The 27,393-nt window shown below is 53.9% G+C and overlaps 7 protein-coding genes across 7 annotated transcripts; 4 read left to right on the forward strand and 3 right to left on the reverse strand.

Moving 5' to 3' along the window:
• Nucleotides 1-2,907: 2,907 nt before the first annotated feature.
• On the reverse strand, nucleotides 2,908-3,335 carry MYCGRDRAFT_88623 (uncharacterized protein; the record flags this gene model as incomplete). Its single annotated transcript, XM_003857741.1, has 2 exons — nucleotides 2,908-3,248; nucleotides 3,305-3,335. 2 exons carry the CDS (start codon nucleotides 3,333-3,335, stop codon nucleotides 2,908-2,910), a joined length of 372 nt encoding a protein of 123 aa, XP_003857789.1.
• Nucleotides 3,336-6,058: 2,723 nt separating this feature from the next.
• MYCGRDRAFT_88624 (uncharacterized protein) lies at nucleotides 6,059-6,431 on the forward strand (the record flags this gene model as incomplete). Its single annotated transcript, XM_003855800.1, has 2 exons — nucleotides 6,059-6,255; nucleotides 6,320-6,431. 2 exons carry the CDS (start codon nucleotides 6,059-6,061, stop codon nucleotides 6,429-6,431), a joined length of 309 nt encoding a protein of 102 aa, XP_003855848.1.
• Nucleotides 6,432-9,450: 3,019 nt separating this feature from the next.
• On the forward strand, nucleotides 9,451-10,659 carry MYCGRDRAFT_14095 (uncharacterized protein; the record flags this gene model as incomplete). Its single annotated transcript, XM_003855801.1, has 1 exon — nucleotides 9,451-10,659. A coding segment is annotated over one exon (1,209 nt), but the record flags the coding sequence as incomplete, so codon positions are not given.
• Nucleotides 10,660-16,692: 6,033 nt separating this feature from the next.
• Nucleotides 16,693-19,159, forward strand: MYCGRDRAFT_106745 (uncharacterized protein; the record flags this gene model as incomplete). The annotated part of the gene is made up of 4 exons (XM_003855802.1): nucleotides 16,693-17,112; nucleotides 17,719-17,826; nucleotides 17,892-17,957; nucleotides 18,724-19,159. The coding sequence occupies 4 exons, from the start codon at nucleotides 17,093-17,095 to the stop codon at nucleotides 19,157-19,159; spliced, it is 630 nt and encodes a 209-aa protein (XP_003855850.1).
• A 2,294-nt stretch (nucleotides 19,160-21,453) lies between these two features.
• On the reverse strand, nucleotides 21,454-21,780 carry MYCGRDRAFT_88627 (uncharacterized protein; the record flags this gene model as incomplete). The annotated part of the gene is made up of 1 exon (XM_003857740.1): nucleotides 21,454-21,780. The coding sequence occupies one exon, from the start codon at nucleotides 21,778-21,780 to the stop codon at nucleotides 21,454-21,456; it is 327 nt and encodes a 108-aa protein (XP_003857788.1).
• Nucleotides 21,781-22,425: 645 nt separating this feature from the next.
• Nucleotides 22,426-24,174, forward strand: MYCGRDRAFT_88628 (uncharacterized protein; the record flags this gene model as incomplete). The annotated part of the gene is made up of 2 exons (XM_003855803.1): nucleotides 22,426-22,774; nucleotides 23,297-24,174. The coding sequence occupies 2 exons, from the start codon at nucleotides 22,426-22,428 to the stop codon at nucleotides 24,172-24,174; spliced, it is 1,227 nt and encodes a 408-aa protein (XP_003855851.1).
• Nucleotides 24,175-25,410: 1,236 nt separating this feature from the next.
• Nucleotides 25,411-26,412, reverse strand: MYCGRDRAFT_88629 (uncharacterized protein; the record flags this gene model as incomplete). The annotated part of the gene is made up of 1 exon (XM_003857739.1): nucleotides 25,411-26,412. One exon carries the CDS (start codon nucleotides 26,410-26,412, stop codon nucleotides 25,411-25,413), a length of 1,002 nt encoding a protein of 333 aa, XP_003857787.1.
• Between the last annotated feature and the right edge of the window lie 981 nt (nucleotides 26,413-27,393).

Genomic DNA, 27,393 nt, shown 5'->3' on the forward strand with positions numbered 1-27,393 from the left:
CAGCTTCAGCTCAAAAGCTGTGCGCGAATGCCGCCTCAGACTCACTTGAACAGGATTTGAAGATTCAGCAGGGTACGATTGAGCCAAGTGTCCCGTTCCGACGTTGTGGGTTGAATGCTGCAGCCAGAACATTCACTCGGGCGATGAGGAGCGCTGAGAGCAACTCATTCCAGAGCGACGTGTGGTATCACAAGGTCTGCAGAAGTCTCAATCGATTCAAAGGTCACGGCAGCATGAATGAAACCTCTTCTCCAAGGCACCGCCCACAGGCGACGACGTGATGAAAAGAAATTTGTAGGTCCGTGGGACTAACTCCCGACAACTCACCCCACACTCCATGGAAAAGGAGACGAGTGGCGCCTATCCGACCTCAGACAATTGGGTGGGCAGCGGCATGCACCCGACACGTTTGATCTATGGACAGGGAGGCAACGGATGCAGACCTTGCTGTGTGAAGACCGACTGCTCAATGAAGAGACGAGTCGAGACAGCTCTGCGGATGAAGCCCCTCCCTCCAAATGGCAAGCAACTGGAGAAGAAAGAAAGGAAGAGGAAGCGAAGCGTCGGAAAGAAATGCTAAATACTTGCTGCAGGTCGAAACGGCGCTAATGGTGATTAGTCATTCATATGCGTAGATTGAGGACTCCTCGTAGATGTGAGGACGGGAGCCTTGCTCACTGATGATGTTGCTGGGTTGTCGTTGAGCGGGAGTCGAGGTTGTCGTGCAGGACGTGGCTCATTGCTAGAGCCTGGTGTAGAACTTCGCCTCGAACGGTACGATAATATGGTCTATGAGTGCTGCCAACGTGAACGAACTGTACGCCATGGCCTCTTCGTTCGCCACATGGTCTTGTTGATCAGTGTTTCCTCAGACCTGACAGTTCTCGGTCTCGCAAACAACAGCCACGAAATGAACAAGACTCTTCTCCAAGGTATCGCTCCCAAGTAGCGACGACATGATGAAGAGAAAGGAATGTAGGTCAAATAGACGAGTTCGCTGCACAGCCTCATGGGAAAGAGACCAGCGATCGCCCTGCCAGACCGAAGCCATTGAAGATGCAACAGGCATGGTAGCCATGTCCACCGTCGTGCTCATTCATCTACGGATGAGCAGTACATGCCACAAATATGTAGAAGCCGACTGTCCCACTGATCAAGGACTCGTCGAGACAAATGTGAGTTCTGATTCCTCATCCAAGCAGCAGCAGCTACATGGAGAAGAAAGAAGGGAAGACGGAAGAAAGCGTTGGAGAAAAGGTATAAGTACTAGCTGTGGCTCTCGAAACGGCGCTAAGAACCTGGTTAGTAATACGTGTGCGTAGATCGTGGAACCTCGCAGTCGTGAGGACGAGAAAGTCTTGTTGACGGGCGATGACGGATGATATGTGGATACGTGTCGTTGCTCGGCTGTCGTTGTGTGGGAGCTTGGGTTGCTGTCAAAGCCTTGTGTAGCATGCGAGCGTGCGAGGCGTGATTGTGTGATGTTCATGAGTATTCCTACGTACAATGACCTGTATTGCATCGATCTGGGTGTCATGGCCTTCCTGGTCGCCTACAGCTGTCATGAACTGTGTTCGTCGAGCGATCGTTACGCTCGGCAGTCCGCTCATCCGGCATCTCTCCTGCCACGAGATACCTCACAATACAGGCCGTGGCCGTCAACAAGACAAGTTGTTCAATACTGAAGGTGACAGGAATGAGTCTCTTCTCCAAGGCACCGCTCACAAGCGGCGACATGATGAAAAAAATGTAGGCTTAACGGACCAGTTCGTGTCACAACCCATGGAGTGCAGGGCCCACAAACGTCTTGCCCAAGCCAGAGGCGATTGAAGATGCGACAGGCATGGTAGCCTGCCCATTGTCGTTCATTGATCTTGGAATGATGAAGCGACAAACACAATTGCGTAGAGTCCGACTGCTCAATGAAGAGACGAGTCGAGGCAGCTGTGAGTTAAACTTGTGACCCATCCCGCGGTGTGCCGGCACGCAAACACACTCGATGGAGAGGAAGAAGAAAGGAAGAGGAAGGGACGCGGCGTGGGGAAGATCTAAATAGTGCTCGGAGCTCTCGAAACGGCGCTAATCACCTCGTCTTAGTAATACAACAGCGTTGTTCTTGGACTCGCAGTGCTTGTGAGAACGGCATGCTTGGAGCCTGAGGGTCACCGGAGGTGAGGCGATGACGAGTCGACGATCGCGGATGGTGCATGTCGGTGATGAGTCGTACGAGAGAAGCGAGGTGGGATATCAAGGCGTTGAGATCACTCTGGACGATGGCGAACAACAGCAGACGTTCGTCAAACGTGTCAATCAACCAGACGCATGCGAGAAAGCAAGAAATGTAGGTCTCCAACCACACACCGCGTCCTCCAACAAGAGAGAAGCCAGTGGTGACCTGCCCGACCAAGGGCGACATCCAACCAGTGCAGGGGCCTGGAAGGAATTTCGTTCATCTATGGTTCGAGGCTATGCATCACTGTGTAGAAGCGACTGCTCATTGAAGCGACTCGTCGTCACAGGAGCATTATTTCTCTTGCCAATGGTTGTTGGAGGAAGGAGAAGGGAAGAGGAAGGAACGTTTGTGGGCTTGTTTGCTGAATCAGCGGCGAGAACGCGTCGCGTCTCGAGCGGTCAACGCGAAGTGGGAGACTCAGTTGAACTCTCTCTTGAGGGTGGTGCACGAGAGATGCAAGAGTATGAGGCAATGAGCACTCGATCATTGTCTGTTCGTTCGCCAGCACGTCACCGAGACTGTTGACGGAGACGCGGGAAGGATCAAAGGGAGTGGTGATAGTTTGATCGATCTGTTCAGAGCAGGAGGTACATCAATCTCCATTCAAAGCAGAAGGTACAGCACTCCCGCCTCCACCACATCATGTCTCCGTTGTGCCAATGTCCATGAGCTCGTTACTCCTGAAAGGATCGCTGCAAGATCGCAATCAACACCAAGCATCGATTCAGATACACATCGCCCATAAACCTCAATCGTCCCGCGTACTCCTTCCACTGCGCGCCGTACTCCTCCAACTCCGTGGTGTACTCCTTCAAGTGCACAATGTACGCTCTCAACTGCCCGTTCTCACCCTTCAAGCGCGTGATCACAGCTTTGCGCTGCTCCTGCTCCTCCGCATCCTCCTTCAGCTGATCGACTTGGTCGCGGAGCTGAGCGATCTTGTCTTGAGCGGCCTTGAGCTGCGCGCTATCGTTCGCTGGCGCTGCGTTGGTGTGGGCGATGGGGTTGTCTGCGCCTGTACGATCTCAGTCAGTGAGGGTATGCTGAAGGGAAGGACAATTGATCAGTCACCTTGGCCTTGGGAAGCGGTGTTGTCGGACATGGTGGATTGCTTCGTAGTGGTCGTGCAGTTTTGTAAGATCGATGTGTTTGCGAGTGTGGTGTTCGATGGTGGTGGTGGTGATGAGATTGATTGATGGTTCTGATCCTGAGCAGAGTTGATGAATTGCTGTGCAGGACATGAATTTACGAATGAGCTTTTGGCCACCTCCTTCGGCGCGACTTCGCGAGCAGAATCATTGATGCCTCAGGACTGAAATCGACATTCGTGCAGCGCGGGTGGTATCCAGAACCGGTCCTGATTGAGATTCTGGAGAGGCGGGTGGACTAAGAGTACATACAGCATTGTTAGAATGAGCACGAGGAGGCACTGAGAAGACAACTTGAATTGATCAAAGTACATACATTCATCTCACAAGAAACCCAGAAAAGCGCGCAAAGAACATGTATGGTCTCTCCTCGAAGGCATCCGAAGAAGTTGGTAAACCCCTCGAAGACGGACCACCGGAGCTCCCGTAGCCCACTGAATTGATCTATGGCCGATCACCTTACGGAAACTGTGTAGAGTATGCCGGCTTTCCCGAAGGAGAACCAGACAGCACAGGCCGGTCTTTTATCGGCCAAGTTGGAGCGGACGAGGAACGATGGAAGTGTGCTGCGGGTTGTGATCAGTGGGTTTTCAGGGGTAGTGGAGGATGAGGAGGCGCGAGGCGTGGTCGGCAGCTGCTAGGGCGGTTGAGTGGGCTGGGCGGTGAAGTCGTGCTGCAGAAGGTCAGTGGTGAGCACGAAAGCTGTTTGCTGGCGGAGGGTGTGGCGAGCCCGGGAGGACGGCGGCTGAGGTGGCGTTTTTGCGAGTGGGGGTTTGTGGTTGGCGGTAGGAGTGCTGGAGATGTGTCGATGTAAGAAGATGGGAGCAAGCAAAGAATGTCGATGTTTGATGTTTGGTGAGGAGTGAATGAAAGGTTGAGAAGGGGAGAGAAAATCCTGGACGCGCCGAAGTTTGTGCAGCAGCTTGCTGGATCCCTTGGCGTCGGCACGCAAGTGGCCCCTCACGACGATCGCTGGCAGGCTGGGCAAACAGTAGTTGAAAGGGAGACTGGCATGATTGCTTGCACTCTAGCATTCGTGCGAACAGTCCCTTGTTCAGCACGCTCTTCTTTCGTCAGACATTCAACGAGTAAAGTCTCCCTTTCAACCACCCACTGACTCTCAGAACGACTCTCCAAACGACTCCAACGAGCTCCCGAATAGCACCAGACACCGCGTCCGCACCCATATCCTGCAAGAGCAGCCTCCGCCTGCGATGTGGAACAAGAAAGAGCCAGGACACACATCGGTCGTCGGGAAGGAAACCGCGACCCAGGTTGCGAGTAGAAAGAGCAAGAACATGGCAATAGAACCGGGTTGAGGAAGAGCTTGGGATCACACACATGAAAAGCAAGTGAATATTGATTCCGGCGGCATGGAAGGGACAAGGATAACACACGGATGTGCATTGTCATCGCCTCCGTGAGGTCGATGCTGGTGGCTTCTTGCCGCAGAGCTGCGCTCGAGGACGATCACTGCGCAAGCTAAAGCTCTGCACAGGCGTAAGATGCAGGAGTGACGGCGTGTTCATCAGGAGTCCAACCAAGAGAAGGGTGGTGACAAGCACAGAAGGGACGGATTGAGGCACAAGGATTGGAAGGGCGGAGGAGGTATGGTTGCAATCAGACAGCAGAAGTATCTCAGCTCGTCAAGCATCACCTGTACTTCTATCTTGAACGCGTCTGTGCCGACATGAGATCTCACAAGAACAAGTCACAACATGAGAAAGTTTTGTAGCTCAACGAGCCTGCCAAAAAGCCTTCAAAACGGCAAAGGGCAAGGCCAGTCAATCTTGGTATTCAATCAAAACGCAGTGCCATGCACCGCCATGAGTGATCCGCGCCATGAGTTGACCTCACAACATCGTATCACCACATGAGAAGAGTGTGCGGGGGGTATGTAGGTCAGACGAGCAATTCTTGACACCAAGCGGTGAAGAGCCGGGCAAGTCGATCTTGAAATTTTGGTGTATGCATCGAATCAAACCGCCGAGACTTGATCTCCGTCAGGGCAGCCGTACCGTAAACGTGCAAGGGACCTTGGGAGTTTTTCGTGAAGTGCCATTGAGTGAGCGGCAAGTCATCGTGCTGCTGGGTGCTGGGGATGGGGGTGAGAGGGGCAGGTCATGTTTGATCTAGGACGGTGGTGCACCACCAAGTGCCAGAAGGTAAGTGGTGAGTGCTGCGTGAAGCTCGCTCGAAAGCGACGACCGCTATCCTCGGACGGGGCGATGGTGAGGGAGGAAGGGGATGAGAATGAAAATGTAGTCGAGGGACTCACGTGGTTGTTCTGCGGCGCATTTAGAGCAAGGCTGGTGATGAACACCGCTGCTTTGCAAGTGTAGAAAATGGCCGGTGATGTGTTCTGTTGAAGAGAGAAGGAAGGATTCGAGAGAGAGAGAAAGAGAAAGGTATTTATCGAAAATGTTGCTTGGCGGCTGACTATCCCGTGCGTGCAGCGGGTTGCGGCGACGACGGGGAAGACCTTAGAGGATGAACCACTTTCGAGACAGCTCGTGCGCTGAGTTCGACATACACGAGCCTACGATACATCATACTCCGTTCAAGGTTACCAAGCATACGACTTGCGCCTCCGCCACCAGCTTCATCCATTAACATTCCACCGACCCTCAACGAGCCGAAGTCCACAGTGCCTCCAAGCCAACCCATCCCCAACCTCATGAACACGGACGTTCCACTCATCTCTCCCGCGCCAATCACCTTCACGCAGACCTCCATCCCTCCCCCTTCGCCCTTCGCCCGAGACTCAGCAAGGACATTCCTCGCGGCGAACATGATTCACTCCATCGATAACAGCAGCGCCATCTCTCCCACCGCCATCTTCGCCATGAGCCACAACACCGAGAAGATCAAGTCGTACGTATCTCCGCCAGCCGTCTTTATCTCCATGAAGCAGGAAACTAACATCTCTCCTTGACAGACCTCCTTCCGCGCGCCTCCCGACCACGGCGTCTTCCGACCTCGTACCCGTCCAGGTCGAGCGCCCGAAACCGAAGCACAATGTGGACGTGGGATTGGGATCATGCTCGTGAGCAGGGAAGAGCGAGCCGTGATGGAGCAGTACGCGGAGGGAGGTTGGGAGGTGGGATCTGAGGTCGATGGGGTGGAGATGAAGGGCTGGCTTGAGGAACGGCCGGAAACAATGACGGCAAAGATGCTATCGAAATCGGTAATGAAAATTTGATCCTACTTCGTACGGATGTGGACACCATCTGGGACCGCTCGGATACCAGCATTGCCCAAGATGGATACAACATCAGTGGGGATGGGCCGTCCACGTCCACAAACCATCAGGCGAGCTGCACTATCTCTACTACAACCGTCCGATGCAGCCTCTTAAGGGCATTAACTGCGAACTTTTGTTCGCTCGTTTCGCCTATGACATTTTCCCGAAGCTGCGTGGCTTTCTGCAGCGAGGCGTGAAGCGCTGTTTACTAGTGTCGGGGCAATCGAACTCTTACAAAGCCGAGGACTGCGAAACATTCTGTGAGAACCAGGGACGGCATCGCAGCACGTCGCCGAGAAAGAGCAAGAGCGGTTCTCCGGCCAAAAGACCTCGCACAGATGACGACGAACGGTGGTTTTCTTCTTGCATGAGAAAGCTTGAAGAGAGATTGAGACACCGGAGATGAGAGGGATGGGTGGTGTTGGGTGGCGTGGAAGTGAGGAGTAGGTGCGAGAGGGAGTGGAGGGTTTTTGATTGCTTGCCGAACGGCAACGAGGAGCGTAGCGGCACAGGTCATGACATACAGACGGTCGAGCCTTCAGACAACGAAGCGAGGATGGTCGAAAGACAAATGTGTCCCCACACCATGTCGGTGCCGGTGATAAGCTCACATTCAACCGCGTGAACTGGACGACCGCCTCGCCTCCTGAACCGACTACAGGGCAGCACGCAACGTCGACTTGCTACCTCTCCTTGAGATAGTATCGGACACAAATACTGAACAAGCGGTCGTTCTCTCCTGCGTCAAGGACGGCCGCTGAATACCCATCTCCTCCCGCACGAGTGCAGACACCACTTCCACCAGGAGACATGGACTATCAAGCATGGGTGCTGCGGCTGAAGGAAGGGCAGATCTCTACATAACGGTCGAAGTCGTCTAACAATTCTTGCAGGTCGTGGCTAGTATGAGGACGACAAGCAAGAGAGAAACAAAAGTACATTCGGCCACGCCTCACGGGTAATTCGGCTTCAAGCCTCACCCGTCCTCAGACCAGGAACTCAAAGAATGGGCGACATCACATATTCCAGCCAATGTGTGGCCATCTCCCATGCCACTATCGATGCTCCAATTCCAAATGTGCCTCGCAGCGCTGCGCCTGGAGGGATGATGCCGCCCGCGCGCGTCAGGAAGAACATAGCACAACACTCATCGGCGCCACCATCTCTCTCGCTTGCAGCAGCCAGACTCAACGAGATCTCACACTCGCCGAGAGCGGCGTTCCACTCGTCTATTGTCCTCATGGTCTGGCAAGACGTTCTTATCCCAGCTGCGAACATCAACGGTATTGCGGAGATCGACGTAGTTCTATCGGAAATTGCGAGAGGCGGTCCGTGGGATCTTGGCGGTGGTGGGTATGGCCGAGGGATTCTGGGTCGGGCGAGAGCACGAAAACCACCTTATGATGATATCAACAGGTTATGAGCCCGGTTGAAGGCGAGTTATTCCTAACCAAAGGTCATATAAGACGTCGTAGTGTCAGGAGTATCGACGAGCATTATTAAATGCCCGTTGTCTCGTATCTTCGAGGCAATGTCATTCGATTTCTGACAGAGTACGGTGACTGCAAACGAGACCATGGACACAGCATCACTGGCCGCAGTCACTCTGGATGATTCACTGCTCTCGATCATGCAGCTGCAACAGCTCGACCATTGGCCGTACCGCAGGAAGATATCTTGCTGTCGTTCAGTCCTTCTTGCCTTGCAGATACACTCATTCAAAGTTGGCGACTTACTTGACGTATCTGCATGTCATGCACTCTCACTACGGAGTGCTGTCCAGGCGGATGATCAATCTCGGCAGCGACAGCCTTCTTGCTGGACCTCGCAGAGCGTACAGGCGTCTTTTGCGCCAGGATCTGGGACAGATTTCATTGCCATCAAACTCCAAAAGGGACCAGAAAGATCTGTTCTTCAGGATACACTCAATCAGACTTCGGCTGAGCTCGCCCGCCAAGACCTTGCTCAGAGGAGAGAACTGGAGCCGAGGAGCCAGGCGAACGATCAAAGTGTTTCAAATCCATCAATATACCCTTCATGCAGGAAAGGAAGCTCATTGGAATACTTTTGCATAACGCGGTCAATGCCTGTGCACAGTTATCGCCTTGCTTCACCCGCCTTGCACAAAGGCCTCACATGAAGTGAAGTCGGCAATTGTAGACGAAGCGCAAAGCTTGTTCGCATTGGTGCCTTGGTGCCTTAGATCAGCCGGCCGATCTCGCAGATACCTCACTCCTGCCCTGGCCCTTGCATGCTTCCCCCACCAAGACTCAAGACTCGGGGCGGCCAATGCGGCGGATCCCAGATGAAAAATGCCGTGAGTAGCCGAAGGAGCAATGATAACACAATCTTCATCATACCGACGTTATCAGCGTGGACCGGGTTCAATGCTGCCTGCCAATTGAGTCACCTGATTGTCATCTCTTTGTTTGGCTCACGGCTGGCGACGGTGAGTCCGAGTCTGCTGTGAATAAAAAAGGGAAGTGCTCAGTCTCTCTTCCTTTGTTCCTCCCCCGTCTATTCCATCTCCTTCCTTTGCCCGTCATCCTCACAATAGCAACGACATGCCGCCGACTGCGATGAGACCGACCACATCACTCCGCGTGGAGAGCGTCTTCCTCCCAAGCACAATACTCACCAAGCACACCACATATATCTGCCGGACGTCCCTCCTACCAACTCCCTCTCCCACACAGCAGCGATACGTCTCCTCCAAGCGAAAACTGCACTCGACCTCGTCCAAAGATGTCGCTCTCCCCGTGCCCTCGCCGGTGCCCGAGCAGTACAGCTCGTCCTCCTCCAGCAAGTCCCTCGAAACGCAAAAGAGCATTCTGGCCACACTCCCACTCTCGCACATCCTCCGCACATATCTAATCACAGCCATGTCGAGCTCGCCAATCCTCCTGCAATCCTCCACATCCATCCTCCGCCGCATGCTTGAATCCAAGAATCCACTCTTCCGCCTCGACTCCAACCCCATCATGCGAGCAGTCCTCCTCGAAACATTCTACAAGCAATTCTGCGCCGGCACCAATGCCGCAGAAATCGCAAAGTCAACCGCCGATCTCCGCCAGCTGGGCTACTCCGGCGTGATCCTCGAATACGCCAAAGAAGTGCTCAAAGATGCGGAAAGTAACGAGCTAGCGGAAATCGCCGAGTGGAAGACGGGCATGCTCAAGTCCATCGAGATGGCCGCACCAGGCGACCTCCTTGGACTCAAGTGGTCAGGCATGGGACCCGCGGCTATGAACAGGATGAAAGACCAACTCCCACCCAGCAAAGAAATGGACGAAGCCATGCACAGCGTCTGCAAAGCCGCCGCGGAGAAGGACATGGCTCTCCTGCCCGCAGCCGAGGAGACCTGGAACCTCGCCGGTTTCCACGACTGGTGTCTAAACTTGCAGCGTGTGTACAACACTTCCGGCAAAGCAGTCGTCTACACCACCTACCAACTCTACCTCAAACAATGTCCCGCCACCATCGCCGAGCACCTCGCCCTCGCGAAGAAGGAAGGCTTCACTTTGGGAGCTAAACTCGTCCGCGGAGCATACCTCGCCACAGAGAAGAGAGAGCTCATCTGGCCGGACATCCAAACTACGCACAACGCCTACGACGCCGCCATGACCGCCCTCATCAAGCGACAATACACATCTTCCATCCCGCAACCTCCCGGCGCACCCGCTGACTACCCATCTCTCAACGTCGTCATCGCCTCGCACAACGCCGCCACGGTCACCCTCGCGCAGAAACTCCGCCAGGAACAAGCTGCTCGCGGAGAAACTCTCACGCCACTCATCTTCGCTCAGCTGCAGGGCATGGCGGACGAGGTTTCCTGCCAGCTTCTTGCCGCAGCCAAGCAGAGTAAGGAAGAGGGTACGATGCCTGTGGAGCGGGTGTTCAAGTGTACGACTTGGGGGCCCATGTATGAGTGTTTGAACTATTTGCTGAGGCGGGCGGCGGAGAATAAGGATGCGGCGAGTCGGACGGGGGATACGAGGAAGGCTATGGGTGTGGAGTTGATGAGGAGGGTGAGGGCTATGGTTGGGTTGGCATGATTTGTTCAGAGTGATGGGAGGATTTGGTCGGGGTTTTGGGGAGCATTACTATCAGCGAGGAGTTTCGGGCGGGATATGATGATGGACGGCATACATGGACGGCTTGGATGATAGATGATGAACAGGTTCGAGCATGTAATGAATGCAATGTGCTCCCAAACCCCATCCTTTGTACATCCTTCTTTCATTCTCGCCTCTCATCGGTGACGTTACACTCGCACGGCAGAAGGCATCCCTCCACACCTCCGATGGCAAGTCTTACACACACACACACTGGGCTACACGAATTTCAACATCCTCTTGCCTCCCCGACATCGCCCTCTCCCATCATCATTAATCTCTCCTACCACCCCTCCACCATCATCGGCGACAGCCATCTCCACTCTCACACACGAGTTCACAACATCATCTCTGTGATTAGACCGACGGCACAACAAAACTCATCCGTCACAGAAACTTCCATCCGTCCCACTCACATCGCACCGTCCACCGTCCTCCCGCCTCATCCTGCACAGTCTAAATCTGACTGCCGAAGATATGCGGCGCCAATCTGTGATCCACCACCGACCACAAACTTACGACAAGCATACTAACCAAATACAGTAGATACTGGAACGACACCGGAGTCGCCGGACCGTGTCCAAAATGGAAGAGCGGGGATGTGATTGGAAGAGAGGATGGGGGAAAGGGATCGTATGCCTGGATCGGGAAATCTGGGATGTTGGGAGAGTTTGGACGATGGGAGGGTGGGGTCGCCGTGGGTAGCCGAGCGATGTCGCAGGGCTGGGATTCTTGAGACTCTGGACGGGGATTGCGGGGCAGGGATTTTGGTGGAGAGGAATTGTACTTGGGATGGTGGTCATGGTGAGAGTGTGTATGAGGTCGAGTGAACGCAGTGGGAGGATGCACATTGGTGTCGTATACTCAGATCTGCGATGCCGATGAAGAGGAGGTGGCGGGTTCCGACTTCGCAGCACTGGGAAGCCGACCGGAGCTGGGTCCGCGTGTGTTGACCGCACTGAATTTGGAGGCCGACATGTTTTCGACGTGAGTAGTATGTTGCCTTCTGTGAGTAGGATGTATGGAAGACACATTTTTGTGTTATGGTCTCGGCGGAGGTGATGAGAAGTCGAGATGGTGCTCGAAATGCTCCCAGACTTGAGCGAACAGAATGCGAGGCTCGAGTAGAAGAAGTCCACTTGCGTTGGTGGTTGTACTTCGTGGCTTGGGCATGCTCAAAAAAGGGAACCCGGCGCTATAGTTTCGAACTTTGGAAAGTACGATAAGCTTGAGTAGGTTGGTATCCAGGAAGGCAAAGCATGCGTGCGCGGTCGGGACTCAAGACCTTCCGGGAAAGAGAAATTTGGTCGAAGCGAGCTTGCTGACCTCCACTGAGGCACAGCTTCTGCGAAGGATGCCGTGGGATACTTTTGCGTGGTGCCATGTCTCTCGCATCAGGCAGAGATACTTGTACTCGGGTGAGGGGGAAGCTCATGAGCCGCATTTGAAAGACAATCCCCAAGGCATCCCGGAGGCATCCCTGGTCGGGTCTCTGATCTGCTCTTCGCAACTTCCTGAGTTCAGAACAGCATTGAATTGCTACCAAAGTGTTGTATTGATTTCGAGCCCGTGTAGAGAGTCTGCATTCGTCGAGCTGGTACCAGAATCGTGTCTTTTGTCCAGGAGCGGAGGAGCCGTCCTTCGCATGTTCAGTAAGACGTGTATGACTGATCAAGACCTCCTTGTGCGTGCGCAAAGATCCAGTAGGGGGCCGAGACACGATTGACCATGCTTACTGTCCTTCATACGCATCAGTTTTCGATGCTCCTCCACATTGTGTCCATGATCGGGTCTCCCACATTCTGCAGCGGTCACCAAAGCTTTCGTGGTGTGTTGTCTCGCTCGTCCCATGAATGCCTTCGTGCCCGCAGGATGTCTCAAATCTTGCGGGCATCTTGTTGCAGAAGCCTACAAAGCTTGATCTCGATACCCGAGTGCACTCGAGTGCTGCTGAACGGCTCAGCCATGGTGGACAGCCAAGTATCTTGAATCGCCTCTCGTACTACCTCGGCGGCTACTCCCAGAAGGCATCGTGGACGGCTCGCCTTCGCTGGAGTCCACCCTGACCTCTTTCATCGTCGTGTGACACTGTTCAAAAGAGGAACTCATCACGTTCCACTGCGTTGGGAGCAGACAGAGCCAGTGATGTCTTCGCTCGTCAAGCTGCAGCAAAGAGTCCCTAGACCGAGGCCCGTATCTCCGCTTCTGATTCCCTAGACCGAGGCCCGTGTATCGAGAGCAAATGTTTGGCGAGGCGGCAGAAGGTATGTGGCAATGCCAGTCAAGCTGCGGTGAAGCGCGGCGAGCGCCTCTAACTAGCGATTCGGGCCAAAGTAGCCTGTGCTGGTGCTGAAGCTATCGGCGTCGGTGCTGATGCTGATGTGAATGCTGGTGTAGATGCGGAAAGCTGAGATTGTGTTGGCGCCTTGGCTGCAGGCATGCGAGTATCCTGTCGAGGCGGAGGTGCGACCTCCTCGACGTCGTCTTAGAGAGGCTCCCAGTCTGATGGTCGTACTCAGCCCGGAGGTGGGCCGTTCGCAGACGGGTTCTTGTGGTGCCAGTCTGCAATCGCGTATTCTGCCGTGTTTTGAAGCATGAGGTATGGCTCATCGGGGTGTGCGCCCTCTCAAGTCTGAAGCCAGAGACTGAGATATTCTCCCGAACATTGTACACAGCTCCTCGTGGACCCAATTCAATGTCTCAAAAGCCGTGGATCGTCTTCCAACCTTCTTCCTCTCTGATACCGCCACCTCATGGTCCGGTAGTCGTATACTTGTCCAGTCTTATCATGCATTTACCAACCGAAACTCTCGTGTCGCTCGCATGCGTCGACGCAAAGCATGTCTCCCTTGCTCGCGGCCGGAAAGTGTGACAGCCACAGCTGGTGCTCGAGGCGAAGGGTATTGCTGAGGACTCGGTGAGATTTTCTGAGGTCGATCGTGCATGTCCGGTGGTATGATGTGGTTCCATAATGAGGTGCATGCTTTTGTCGGCACTCGAAGAGGCAAGGGATGCGTTTGTGCGCCAGGCGGTGGGAGTGATCAGCTCTGAGGGCATGAAAGTTGCTGTGCTGCCCATCTTGCTGTCGTGGAGGACAGCCTGTGCAAGACAGAGTGTGGAAGGCGTGGATTCGCTCTTTCGAGGTGACCGCGGAAGGAGAAGAGCTGGAATGTGCCTGCTTGGTCCATGTCGCCGAGGCGAGGGATGAGATGAGGAATGAAAGGTGCGCTCGTCTTTCTCGTTTTACCTACCTTGTCGATCAATGCCTCATCTCGACGATGCGTGCAGGTCCGCTCGTTGGTGCGGTGGCAGCCTCTCGATGAGTCCCTCGCCGACGTATCTGCCTCTTTGTAAAAGACGAGATTGGGGCCATCTCATCAGTGAGCATGCTTGAGTTGTCATCCTTTGATGGTGCCACCTGTCGCAGCTTCTCCGCATCCGGCATTCGTCATGTATCTACTGCCTGAGAATCCGTGCTGATCGTGCGCCGGCGTAAGCTGTGCTTCCCTCGAGGGATGTGGATGTGGCAGTCGTGGTGGGTGCTCGAGTCGTGGATTGTAGCGTGGTCATGGGCTCTCAGCAAGGACAGTGGTTTGTGGCTATGTTCCCTCCTCTGCGGCTTAATCAGAGTCAGTTTCAGTCAGCAGTCGACATGAAATGAACAGGCTGCTGTGCTGTTGTGGCAAGGCCTTTGAGAAGATGGTAGTACTTCCTTTGCCACCAGTGTCACTCGGTGGCGTCTGAGACTTCGAGTCTGCATCTCACGAGCCTGAAGTGCACCATGATATGCCTCCTCGTCGAGGCAAGGGCCGACGCAAGGGATGAGAGGTATGAATGTATTCGTGTGCTACCTGCCTCTGCTCGCTGCTGTTCATCAGCGTGTTCCAGCTCGCCGGCCTTCTGCCTCTTCTCGCTGGTCGAAATGGCTCATATGTGCGGGAGTAGGTCGTGCTGCAGTCTGTCATGCCTCCACGCTCGCCTCAATGGCCATGTCGCTGCTGGCTGCTGGTGCGAATGAAATGTCATGGGGAGCTCGGCACACACTGTCTGTTCGTCACCTTCGTCGCCACTCAAGCCTCAGGCGAGCTTCGAATTGACTGTGCGGGAGCAAGGTCCGAGCGTTGTATGTTTTGCAGCTTGAAGCGGCGGTGGGCGTGATGGTGCTGGTGTCAGCGCTGGCCCGGTGTGCTCGCCACGGCTGTATACATGACAATTGAGTCGGTGCAATGGCTCGCGCTGCATCATATCACATTGGAGAAGCTCCGCTGTCATGTATTGAGTCCTCAATGTCACCGCTGCGGTCGTGAGAGCGGCGGAGGGCAGTTGTGAAGGGCGGTCTTGGCGTGGCTGTTTCGGCGGTCTTGCTTCCTTCCTTGAGCTTCACCCACCACTCTTCCCTCCACCACATTGTCACATCACTGCAACATCGTCCATCACATCCGCCACCGCCTCATCCACGATCACAAGCTCATCACGGAGCTCGTGCGAGTGTTGTCATGCCGCTGACATGAATTGCGAGTGGTGGACGGCGGATCTCCTCGTCTTCGCAGCTTCCACCACCCACCACTGCACACCTCCTTCCACCACCGCTCTCACCAGCATCATATGGCAACGGCGACCACATGAGGCTGTTCTCTGACCTCAAGAGCTGCTTTGGTATGAATATTGAAGCATGTGCTGACCGCCGTGGCTCACAACTGACATGGCAGGCTGGCAGACACCTCCGCCAACAGCTCCGCAGCACCCGGCGACAGCGACCTCAGCAGCCACCACCACCTCCAAAACAGAGACACATGATACATGATGGCCTCCTCGAGCGACTCGACATGTTCATGTCGCTGCGCAGCCTTTGCGCCGTCGCAATATGACCTCGAGGTCTCCGCGGCCTTCGAAGCCATACTTTCTTTCGAAGCCATACTTTCGAAGCCATACCACCACAGCCGTACAGCAAGGTCCAGCAGTGATATGACAGTACCACAGCCTCTCCGAGAGGATAGAAAGAGCCGAGAAGCATGCCAGGTAGGTCTTTCCACTGTCTTATAGCCCTCACCGCCGGCTCCAGGTCGCTGCTGCCCAAAGACTCAAAAGCTGATAGCATACTTTGCAGTAAATCCACCTGCCCTCGACCTTTCACCATGCCGCAAGCACCTCGAATCGCATGCGCCAGCCGATATGTTCCTCTCACCCGTAATCTCAAGCCGGTCTGGGCACATCACCGCCGCCGCCGACCATCGATTTCGGACCTTTTAAGATTTAGAGACCCAGGTACCGACTGCGGACAAGCCAAAGCAAGAGCAGCAAGAGCAGAGCATCAAGACAAAAGCTTTCGTCGCTAGGAAAGAGCAGCAATCCATACTACATCCCGTCGTCGCCGGCCACTGTTCGTCTTCGAACCTGCGGTGGCAGTCATCACGTCGTGGCTTCTCCGGACACCGCATACACGCTCTGGCAGCCTCTGGCCAAGCAGCATATATTCAAGACTTCTGAGCCTCCTATATTCCGCCGCTCGATGTCCTTCCTTTGCGGTTGGTTGGACCTCCTTTCCTTGCCTCGATCATTCTTTCTTTACACCCTCGTCAAGAGAAGTGGCGGCCGCGAGCCATTGGCCGGCGTGAGTGCCTGAGCATGATAATTGCAGACTTTCCTCGGAAGACTTGGATCAAATGCCTGCTCGTGCTTGCCACCCCACACTCCTACACACTCGTCCCCACCAGAGTGCAGTTGACAGTAGTGCATGTCGTGCGTGGTCCTTGCAGCCTTCCTCGGGAAGACTCTTGGATCGCCTGCGTCGTCGCTTCTGAGTCCTGCTCACTGCACCATTTCCTGACATCGACAGCCGTGAGCAACAAGGCCGGTCTATGTCAAGTCGCTGCCATTGCAGGCTTCTTTTGGAAGACTCTTTGGTGGCTTTGGTCAGACGATCTGCTATTTCTCACCACACTCCTCCGGCATCTCTCGCGAACTTCCCTGGAAGACCCTGAAGAACGCCTTCACACCTCTGCACTTTTACTCATCCCACTCATCGGCATGGGTGTGCCTTTGGCCCCAGTAAGCTCCGGCACTCGATCTTGCAGACTTCTTCGGAAGACTCTTGGACACATGTGTACATCTCCCCTTCCATCGTCTCCACAGAGGGTTGCACTGGGGGATTTATAAGGGTGACTGTGGTCAGGTACCGATTCAGTTCGAACCGCCCGTCATTCAGATTGTTTGTGACTGGCCTTTGAGCGGTGTCTGTGTGGCTCCGTAGCTCCGGCTTTCGCTTTCAATTCGCTCCATTTGGAGTTGGAACACTCGATCACCATCTGAACATGGTTCTGGCCCGCTGGTTTCGCTCCCGTGAGGAGTAACCATGGTCGGTTCCTCAGCATGGTATGTCCGCTCATCATCGTCCGGCTCTGCTCGTCGTCCGCGACAGTGGGTAACGTCCGGCACCACCCTCGCCGCAATGGGAGGAAGGACAGTCAAATGTCTCTGCAGTACTGGCCTTGGCAGTCTCAGATGTTGGGAACTCTCGTCTTGTCCTCCAGGAGCCATGCTTGCAGTACATCTTCCCGTTGACTCTTGGTCGTTCTTGCAGCCATCTATTGGATGGCTCTTGACGGCCTTGCAGGCAACTCGGATGTCTCTTGTCGAGTGGTGGAAGTTGGACTCGACTGTTGGAATGTCCGCTCCCCTCTTCGTGTCCCATAGCTTTGCCACTTTTCTTCGCACGCCTTGCTTTCCGATTCCTGATTTTTTCACCCACGAGCAAGTACTCTTCATTTCTTTTGTTCTGCGCTGCTTTTTCAAGTCTTGATGAGCCTGGTGCCCAAGCAAATGACCGCAAGTTGATCCACTTTCCTTTTCTGCGCTGCTTTCTCAAGTCTTGATGAGCCTCGTGCCCAAGCACATTACCGCAAGTTGATCTCTTTTTTTCTTTCCCGGTGATGAGCAAGTCTCTGCCGATGTCTGCTTTCTGTCCGACCATGAGCGAAGTATCCTCATCGTCGTCGACGTCCTCCCCTCTGCTGTCCGACCATGCCCGCTTCCGCCTTTGAGCATGTCTCAGGTGATGATCACTCTTACTGACTCCCAAAACCTGCCGTGAGCCTTGTGCCGGCAGACTTCCCCTTCGTTCGTTTTTAGCTGTAGACTTCTTGTCCAGCCAGGTCCCCCTCTGCCTTCACCAAGATCCATCAAGTCAAGTTGAGGCGATTGAATGATCAGGATTTCTGGTATGTTGCCCCACCGCTGTTGACTTTTGACTCCGCTGACCCTCTTCAGGAAGCCATCCGAAGTATAGATTGCTATCAGAATAGTCAAGAGAGGATGTCCGGATGCGAGTGCCGTTGTTCTGAGCAGAAACTGGTGAGTCTGAGCGTTGATGATTGCTCCCACGGCACTCTGCTGACCTCTTTCAGCTCTCGACGACTTCTACAAGTATAGGTCTTATCAAGGGAGGATGTCAGAGTGCCGAACTCGAGCGAAGAGAACGATGCAAGCGAGTTGAAGCCGCTGGGGCAGGATGAAGGCTTTACGGCACCCGGAAAGGGGAAATGAAGGAGATGAAGGAGACGCAGGCTGTATGTTCTTGCTCAGCAAGCTGGCCGGATGTGGATATGGTCCAGAATTTGGTTGTCGGCCATGTGGAATCGTCTGAAGAAGGCACTTGTCTGCAGGACTTCGTCGGCGCGGAGGAGTTCAACATCTGGGGATCGATTCTGTCCTCGTCGCCAGCAGTTCGATGAATGCAGCCGACATTCTGCGCCTGGTCCCATTGCCCTCCCTTCGAGCGTCCTCAACCTTCTTTCAGCTCAGTCGTGGCCGGTGGTCCTTTGCTTCAGGATTCACGCACTTCCGAATGTCAACTTATGCCAGACCGAGCGTTCCACGTGTCTCGCCCACGATTTTCGCCGTCTGTGCTGTGATCCATCTCGACATCGGCGTGCAATCTGGACATGTATTGGCCACCTCCTGCTCACTCCTCGCATTGTTCTTTAGCCGTCGACAGGATCACCTCGTAACACAGGTCCTGTCTGCTGGCTTTCTGCGTTATCTCGGGTTGAGTGTGAAGGGTTTTGATAGCGGCCTTCGCCCAGGTATTGCCGGCGGTCGTCTTTGGGTCCCGGTGCTCCGTGCTGTAGCCTGTCTGCCGCATTCGCTTGGTTGTCCGTCGCTCGGATCCGCCACTGCTGGTATCGATTCTACTGCTGGTCCCGCCTTCACTGCTGGTATGACCTCCGCGGCTGGTGTCGTCTTCACTGCTATCAACCTCGCTTCTGGTATCGGCCTTGCTGCTGGAATCGCCTCCACTGCTACTATCGTCTTCACTGCTGGTCTCGCCTTGGCCGCTCCGGGCTCGACTGAATGTGTCCACCCTGGGTGGTTGATCCAATTCCTCCACTGCATCGGTCCTGACCGATCACCAGAGCTCTGATTCGCATGGGACGCCTCGTTGCTCCTGCTCGTCCGTGTATCCTGCCCTGTCTGCCTTTTTGAAGGGTTTCCGCATATACACACGCCTTGAACGGCTCTCCACCACATTGGCTGGTGCAAAGGGCCCAGGAGCCCTTCAGCATGTCCATGGTCCGTCATTTCATTGCTATTCCGCCGGCGGTCGGCGTGGCCTGCCTTCTTCGGTCGGTCGTCTCAGTGCAGTACGTATCGGCTCGTGGGCGAAAGATTTGGGCGATCCTTGCGCTTCATGCAGACAGGTCCGAATGTCCAGAAGTCATTCGAGCATTGCCTCTGACTGTGGGTGTGGGCACTCTCTATTCTTACTCCTGCTGGCTCGGATGTTTGCTGTCCCTTTCAGTCCGCCCTTTGCTCCTCGTCACCCATGGTTGCGGACAGGCCAGACTAAGCAAACGGTTCTGAGATCATGGCCCTTCCGGCTCCTCGCAACGCTGGTCATGCGGTGAGAGTCTCTGAAGCATAGCCTGGGTACACCTTTCTTGAGTCTTCTGGTCACTAGCGCTCGGTAGACCATCCCCACCTCACGACTGTCTCGACTCCACGAATGGGCTCGGTTGCGATCAAGGCTGCACGCCTCTGGCTGACTGGGAGAGCGGCCATGGACTTCTGCTGCAGTCAAATCTGTACCTTCCTTGACTTCCGGTCGCTCTTGCAGATACTGTCTACTTCATACTGAAGTGGGTATACCTCCTCGAGTGGCGCAAGACTCCGACTCCTGAATGTGGCTCCGGCGTGGCTGCTGCTGTACGGATTTCAAGACTTCGTCCGGTCTTGGTGACACAGTGTGCGATGTCGTACTGCTCCGGGCCAAGGTCGTCCGTCCACCGCTCCTGCCTAATGCTTCCTGCTTCCTGCTTCCTAATCTGCCAGCAGTATCGTACCTCCGCCACAGCTGTTATTGCCCTCGTCCGCCGTCTTTGTCCTCGACTCCTCATTCCTCCGAATATCGATTCCTCCACACCGGGTTCCTTGGGGCGGAGCAGCTACTCGGCAGTCGCAGCCATGTTCGTGCGGCCAGACGTTCAGGCTATGGGCGAGAGTGAGAAGTTCTTTGCGGCGCTGAACCGGGCCACGGCGGAATTTTAGCCCAGCTGCGAAGTTCTTGGGTCGGCTTGGTCGGTACGCAGTTCGAGTGGCCCGCCGAACGGCAGGTGCGATGCGTCGTCGTTGCTGAAGATTTCCTCCATGCTCAATGCGTGCATATGCATGGTCGCAGTCTCAAGATCTGGCCTCTTGCGACATGTTTGCCGCATGTTTGTATCGGTGGGAGCCCAGAATATGTGCAGGGGTCGGTTCGCCGTCGGGTGGAGCTGAAGTACAAGACCCGCAAGAAGCGCAGCCGGCTCCATGAGTGATGAACTCCCTGCCCGTCCTTATACGGTGATCAAGCTACTTATGTTCATTCCTCGGGATACAGTATGCTCATATCTTCAGAAACAAGCCCGCCACAACAGGATTTGCTACGTTCCGGGCGGCCTTCATTCCATCTACGCAGAATATGGCGTACGACATGTGAGGTACTTCGACGAACAGCCTTATGGACGCCAGACGGAGCTTTGAACACGCAATGGCCCCGGTCTCGATTTCTAGTTGCTCTAGCCTGTGCTGTATATTCTATGCTGAAGGGACTATGCCTCGATGGCGCAGGTCTCGCAACTCCGAGATATGGCTGCGTAAGACAGTCCGATTGTGGCTTGGGTGACGATCTGAGGGCCCGTACTACCGTCGTTGAGCGCAACTCGTTGCTCTGCGGGAGCGCTCAACGCCAAGTCTTTTTTCAAAATCATCCACGACTTGTCCAGCGACACATTCACACCCAGTGCCGCATATGCTTCGATTCTACAACCATTGAAATCTGCAGAACCATATCGATCTCTCTCGAATCCGCAGTCTCTTCGCAAAATCTGAAGCACGATGGATCTCACACCACTTACTCCGAGTCTGGAAGTTGATCAAAAGCTCGAGCTCAATTCGAGGGCGTGGCCCTGGGGTATACCAACAAAGATCCTGCCGCCCTTACCTACCACCAACGACCTCCTTTCAATCCCACCGCACCCGCCGACAGCATCGCTACCAGGTGCGACAACGAAGACTTGGAAACCAGCACATGATGACGCAGTTACTCAAGTTTTTGAAGAATGGATAGGCGGCCCATTGCAAGATCATCGAGTCGAGGCTTGGAATGCCTGGACTGAACTTTACTTTCCGCTTCTTTGCGAGGCCTCGCAAAATCGGACCTTGAAAAGCTTCGCGAGATCAGCCGGCAGCATTGGAGGCGGGCAGCATCATCATATTATGGGCCGGGCACTTCAATGTCTCGACACAGTCTTCTTCGGAGGTTCGGTTACGCCGTATTGCACTTTCGAATGGGCCGGCCTCGAGTGGCTTAATGCTCGAGCGATAACAGATCAAGTCGGTCCCGCCCGGATCCGCATTTCCGCCGACTTCGATACCATTACGAACATCATGGAGTTGATTGCGAGCCTTCTTCATGAGCTTTGCCATGCCTTTCTGTTTCTCTACGGCTGTCGGCAAGGGACACGCTGCCAGCAATGCCCGGGGAATGAGAAGGCAGGTGGACATGATGACTGCTTTCTACGTGTATCAAAGATGGTGCAAGAGCTGGCGTGCTCTCTCCACGGTCCCGAAAATCTTGATTTGGTTCGTGTGCGATCATTCCTGCTGGAGCACAGTAGGAACGAGGCGATGCCTACCCTCGAAGCTATCCAGGGTCACTTCACCGACATCAAGGAGCACAACGAAGCAACGCTGTCTCGATTGAAGTGGTTAATCCACGCTGGAATTCCCCTGGAAGCTGGCGACATTACATCGACTCCTCGACCATATTCGTCGCCCGAGGTGGTCAATACCAAGCTGAAGTATTGTACCGATAGCGACTTGTTGAAGGCGAAGATGAGCATTGTGCGATGATGGACAGCCTGTCTCCTCGAACTGACGGGCCGACCATGGTGCTCGCATCTGGATTGAAGCGCGGCGACGAAGAGGAGTTGCTGAAGGCGCAAACATAGAATTCCGGGGCAACGGTGGCTTCAGGCTCTGATCAGGGTCCGGCTGGTGAAGGACGTTGGCCGATACTTCGAGTATCACCTGCAATGAAATAATAGTCCGCTCTCTACCTGCTTCTCCGTTCCGTCTCTCGTGCGTGATCGTCCGCGCATCTATGTGACGAGTCTTCAGATCGTTGATATAACTACAAACGCGCCCACAATGTCCGACAAGTTCTACGTGGTCATGGACAATCAAACTCAACACGAGATTCTACACGGAGAGGCGAAGTTCATTCAGGGGTTACATGCTATCTCGCTCGAACCAGAACTTCGAATCTCAGCTCTTCCATCGTTCGCACCGTCCTCAGATCCATCTATTGAACGCTCTTTCACGCAAAGCTTCAAAAGCGTCAATTTGGTTCGGTTCCGACTGCGTTTCTCATGGTTCCGCACTTCGCCCACTCAATGTAATCTTCGAGAGCTTCCATATCATGTCCTGGACACCAACAATTGCCGGATGAATGTGGTGGTGGGGCTGTCGACGGTTGCGGCGATTTCAAAAGGAGGTCGTAAGTTGTCGGCAAAGAGGGTGGAATCGTGACTGGTTTAGCCCAGGGCCATGTCCAATGCTGCAGCATGGCTTTCTGTCTCAAATCCGTGGACGCCGTGTGCGGAGTCAAATCCATTGCGCTCCTGATGTTGCGCAGATACTGCGAATTCGTAATGGTTGAGGTGAGGCTGCAGAAGTTGTTCCCTGTAAATTCGAGGCAGATCCGGTCAGTCTCAATTCGATCCATATTGCTTAGCCAAGACTCGGAGCTTCACCATTCAAACGCACTCCCGACATTTCCTCTCTTCACGTCGTCTCGGCCTCACGGAAATCTGGCAAGGACACCGCTCGATTGACAGAAATTCGCTACCTCAATACTTCACTTCACCTGGGCCTGAAAGACACAGCATTCCGATTTCGCTCCACCAAGTCTCACCTTCTTTGACTTCGATTTCTCCGCGCTGCGACATTCTTCTGGCATCATCTCCACACATACCGACAGTGTCCATCGCAATAATAATGTCTACAACGGGTCGAACAGCAGAAGAGATCCGGAAAGCATGGCCGCCAATTAGAAAGACAAAAGTCCTGGAGCCGACACTAGTTTGGGAGCTTCCAAAACCTGCGCGCGAGACCGGAACCACTTGGAAACTCGACCACGATAAAAATATTACCCAGGCTACGATCAAGTGGATAAACGAGGAGAAATGGGATCAGCAAAGACAGGACGCCTGGGGGTTATTGAAGGGAAAGCATATGCGACTTTTGTACGAGGCTGCGGAAAACGGTACCATTGGGACACTTGACCAGACGACCGGAGGTTACTACCTGTCCGTGATGCAGCAATTCATTCAGGGACTGGACGGAGTCTTTTTCAACAACCAATTGGCACCTTACTGCAAGTTCCGATTCTATGAAGACATTGGAGAAGAGCTTGAAGCTTATGCTGAGCTGATCGAAGGCAATTTCGTGATGATCAAAGTGAAGCTATCGGCGATGGAGAACGTCAGCGATATACGTAACGCCGTTCTTCACGAGTTGTGTCACGCTGTCCAGCTCCTGCTGGGATGCGACTCAGCACATGGATGTAGGACCTGCCTGACGGAAGCCGAATTCATCGGACCCATCGAACATCCGGAGTGCTTTCTCGACCTTTCTATGCACGTCGAGAACCTGGCAACCACCTTGTTCGGTGAGCAGGTCGATCTCGGTCGCAAGGCGGCTATCGATTCGTTCGACGACGTTATCAATGATGCCGGCGAGACCTACCCTCACCATGCCACGCACCACTTCACAATGATGCATTGGCGGGAGACGCTGCAGAAGACGAATGCGCCTGGTCGCGTTGTTTGGGGGGTCCAGCCGTGTTCCGGGAACGAATTGCGCAGGGCAAACGCGCCGCTTAAGCGCTCTGAATAGACTTTCGGCGTTGAGAGGGGGATCGATGGCGAGAGGGGCGGAGCTGGACAGCGAGAAGAAGGCGGCGGAGGAGAAGGAGTCGAAGAAGAAGTAGTAGTGGAGAGGACTTCTGGTCGGTGGGTGAAAGAGACCACCATGTCGAATCATCGCACTTTGCTGGCTTGATTGCCTGACGAGAGAGAGACGCTTACTTATTCCACTATCACTCTCCATCATGCGTTCTGCACTGGCTGCATCGTCCATGCTTCCTGCTTCAATGATATGCTAACTACCTTCCTTCGCCAGACAGAGTTGTTGCCGCACGAAATTAGCAACAGAGCTTTCCAACATCCTGCGGCTCACTTGATACCTCTCTTGATTCAAAGTGAAGATATCAGAGACGAGACTGTCGACCATGCTGACCAAAACTCTATCAGCTCTGCTTGTGACTGAGTGCATCCTGCATCCTGCATCTTTCTCAACACATCCCCCGCCGAGGTCAGAGATTACTCATACATGTCGATCGATTGCAATGAACGTGGTGTAGACGCGAGGTGGAGAGGATGTAGTTTGCTACTAAAAGGCTGGAAGGTACAAAGGAATTGAGTCGCTGCGAGAACCACACTCTGGTGCATGAAAATGAGCGACCGACTGTACTGCTGAGATGTGTGTCTGAGGAGGAAGCTCTGGCGCGGTCGTCAAGTAGATTTCTTGAAGGCATGCACAGAATTCCGTCCTCGTCAGTCAATACTTTATCTGCTAATTCGCCCGTGAAGCTTCCGAATCCCTCGCGATTCTACTTTGACAGCAACAGCGAACTCGCTGCAGACTTTTGGATAGCTGTACTTCGATGCTGTACCCCAATCCTGTACATTCACAATGCCTGCGACTGCCTCAGTCGAGGAGTTGGCTCGGTGTACCCCTTTAACATTCGTAATCTTGATCCAAGATACTTCTACTGTAGCAACAACATCCGAAAGCACCGTTCTGTTCCTGCTGGCTTTGCCAGTTGAAGGTGAGCTGAAGAAGAACTGGCGCTTTTCAGAGCTGTAATTGGTAGTGTGAGGAACACGCATGCGGGTAGCTGCAGCGGTCACGTTTTGAACTCACATTTTCACGGCAATTGGCGCGCTGTATGGAACCGACAAGCTTTTCCACCTCTGGAACACCGCCGGTACTCATGTCATTTGCGCCGTGCCCGGAACGCTTGTAAGTCTAAAAGCTTCTCGTCCAAACACCGGCAAACATGTCCTCCCTTCACTTGTCGCCTTTAACGACCTCAGATGACTTTTGAGGACGTTTGATGGGCATGATCGCCTTTGCAAGGTCCCGTGCAGAGATTTGCTGGAGCCTTGGATCCAGGGGTTCACCCTCCAGCAGATTCACGGGGAGTTTGTCCTTCTCCCAAGCCTCCGTCTCCATGCCCTCTGCGATTTGATACTCCACTCGGTATAGATTGACGTGCTTGAACTCCATTGGACGGGTGAAGTAGTACTCAACATTTGGATGCTCTGGGATGATCCTGTGCTTGTCGCAATCCCTGGTGTATGACAAAGCACGGCCGAGGTCGAGTTCTCTATGGTGCAGGCGACTCGCAAACTCTTGAACATGCCAAGAGAGCTCCAAAAAATGATTCGAATGGTGGACCCATTTCTCAAAGGCAAATGTAAAATCGCTGACGCATACCCGGCACAGTTGCCCTTCACAGCAGCCGAGAATGAACTCGTGGACGTGACAGAGCTCATGGAGAATCGTTTCGTAGATTTGGAAGACGTTCTTTACGAGCCCGAGGTTGAGTGAAATGACAATTTCGGCTGGTCCAATTCGTTTTGTCGCTCCAAGTGTTCCGGCTTCGTCCAATAATTCGACCTTGCAGTAAGGTGCTAGCCGGCCGCCAAAGATTGCCTCGTCGATGCACTGAACGACTTGTTCCATGACGGACTGGTATCCGTCCTGGGAATGAAACAGTGCCTCCATCGTGCCCGTCTGGGAGGCTTCGCACAAGGTTGGGAAGTACACCTCGATCCAGAGATTCCATGCTTCGATGCGCTTTTTATCCCACTCTCCATTCATCCAGGCGACAGTAGCGTTGGTCGCTTCTTCATCGTGGCTCGGCCGCCATGTTTGTCCATTTTCGTAAGGCTTGTTATACGTCTTCAGTCGTGACAAAGGCGGCAGAATTTTTGTCTTTCTGCACGCCTGCCATGCTTCGCGCGCAGCATTCGCGATTCTCCTGTCCTTCTTGGCCTGTTTCGACATCGGGTTGGTAGAAAGAAGCGTTTCGATGCTGAATGATGTGCAGATGGCTGCTGGACTTCCGAGTGCGACAATTTGAATGGGCGATTTGCGGGTGGGTCAAGCCTCAAGTCATGAACAAACGTTATGCTATGCCTCGATCTGTTGATGGTGAAGCAGAGCTCTAAGTGTGCGCCCTTGTGTATCGACCTGCGCACTCCGCTGTTCTTGTTGAGTGATATGGAGCACGTGACTCCTCTTGTTTGGTGCACTGTTTGGTGCGTGGTTTGACACTGTTTGGTGTTTTGTTTATGGATTGCTAGATCAGTCCTTTGTGTTGTGTGTGGTCATATACCACGCTGAGTTTCATAGATCTATCAATCCAGAGTTCATCACTTCATTCCTCAGTTCTCGATGAAGTGCAAGATGCCCAAATTTTAACAGTGCGAACAGACAGGAGTGCTACCTCCAAGCGAGCCGGGAAATTCACGGATTTCCGTGAGCCAGATCTCCTGGTGCGTACACAGTATGCCGACTCTGAAGCTGACATCGCCTTGATGTCCGTACGACACTACGAACTCAACACTCGGATATGGACCTTCGTATTCAGCATAAGTCACAAGGTCTTGGCTCATATTGTCTTTACCGATCGGCCTTAAAATAGAGCCCGGTTCGAGTTTCTCGTTACGGTATTAAGGATTTGAAGTGCCTGCACGCGCAGGCACCGCCATAGCATGGACGGGCAGAGTCGTGACTCTCTCCCACAACGATAAAGATACTCCACGGCACAGAAGCCGCTGACGAGGAACTTCGTCGGCCGCTTGATCAGCTCCGTCCCAAGGCGAGTGGAGCCTCCAAGAAGATCTCGCTCCAATTCAGCAAACACAACATGGACAGTTCTTTGAGCTTCTATTGGCACCGCAAGTGTTCCATCGAAAAACATTCCATCACATAGTTGAGTCGGCCATGGCGGAAATGAGATAAGTACAAGCAGGAGCAACAGCC

This window comes from Zymoseptoria tritici, chromosome 1, assembly GCF_000219625.1.
Source record: "Zymoseptoria tritici IPO323 chromosome 1, whole genome shotgun sequence".
In the NCBI taxonomy this organism is placed as follows: domain Eukaryota; kingdom Fungi; phylum Ascomycota; class Dothideomycetes; order Mycosphaerellales; family Mycosphaerellaceae; genus Zymoseptoria; species Zymoseptoria tritici.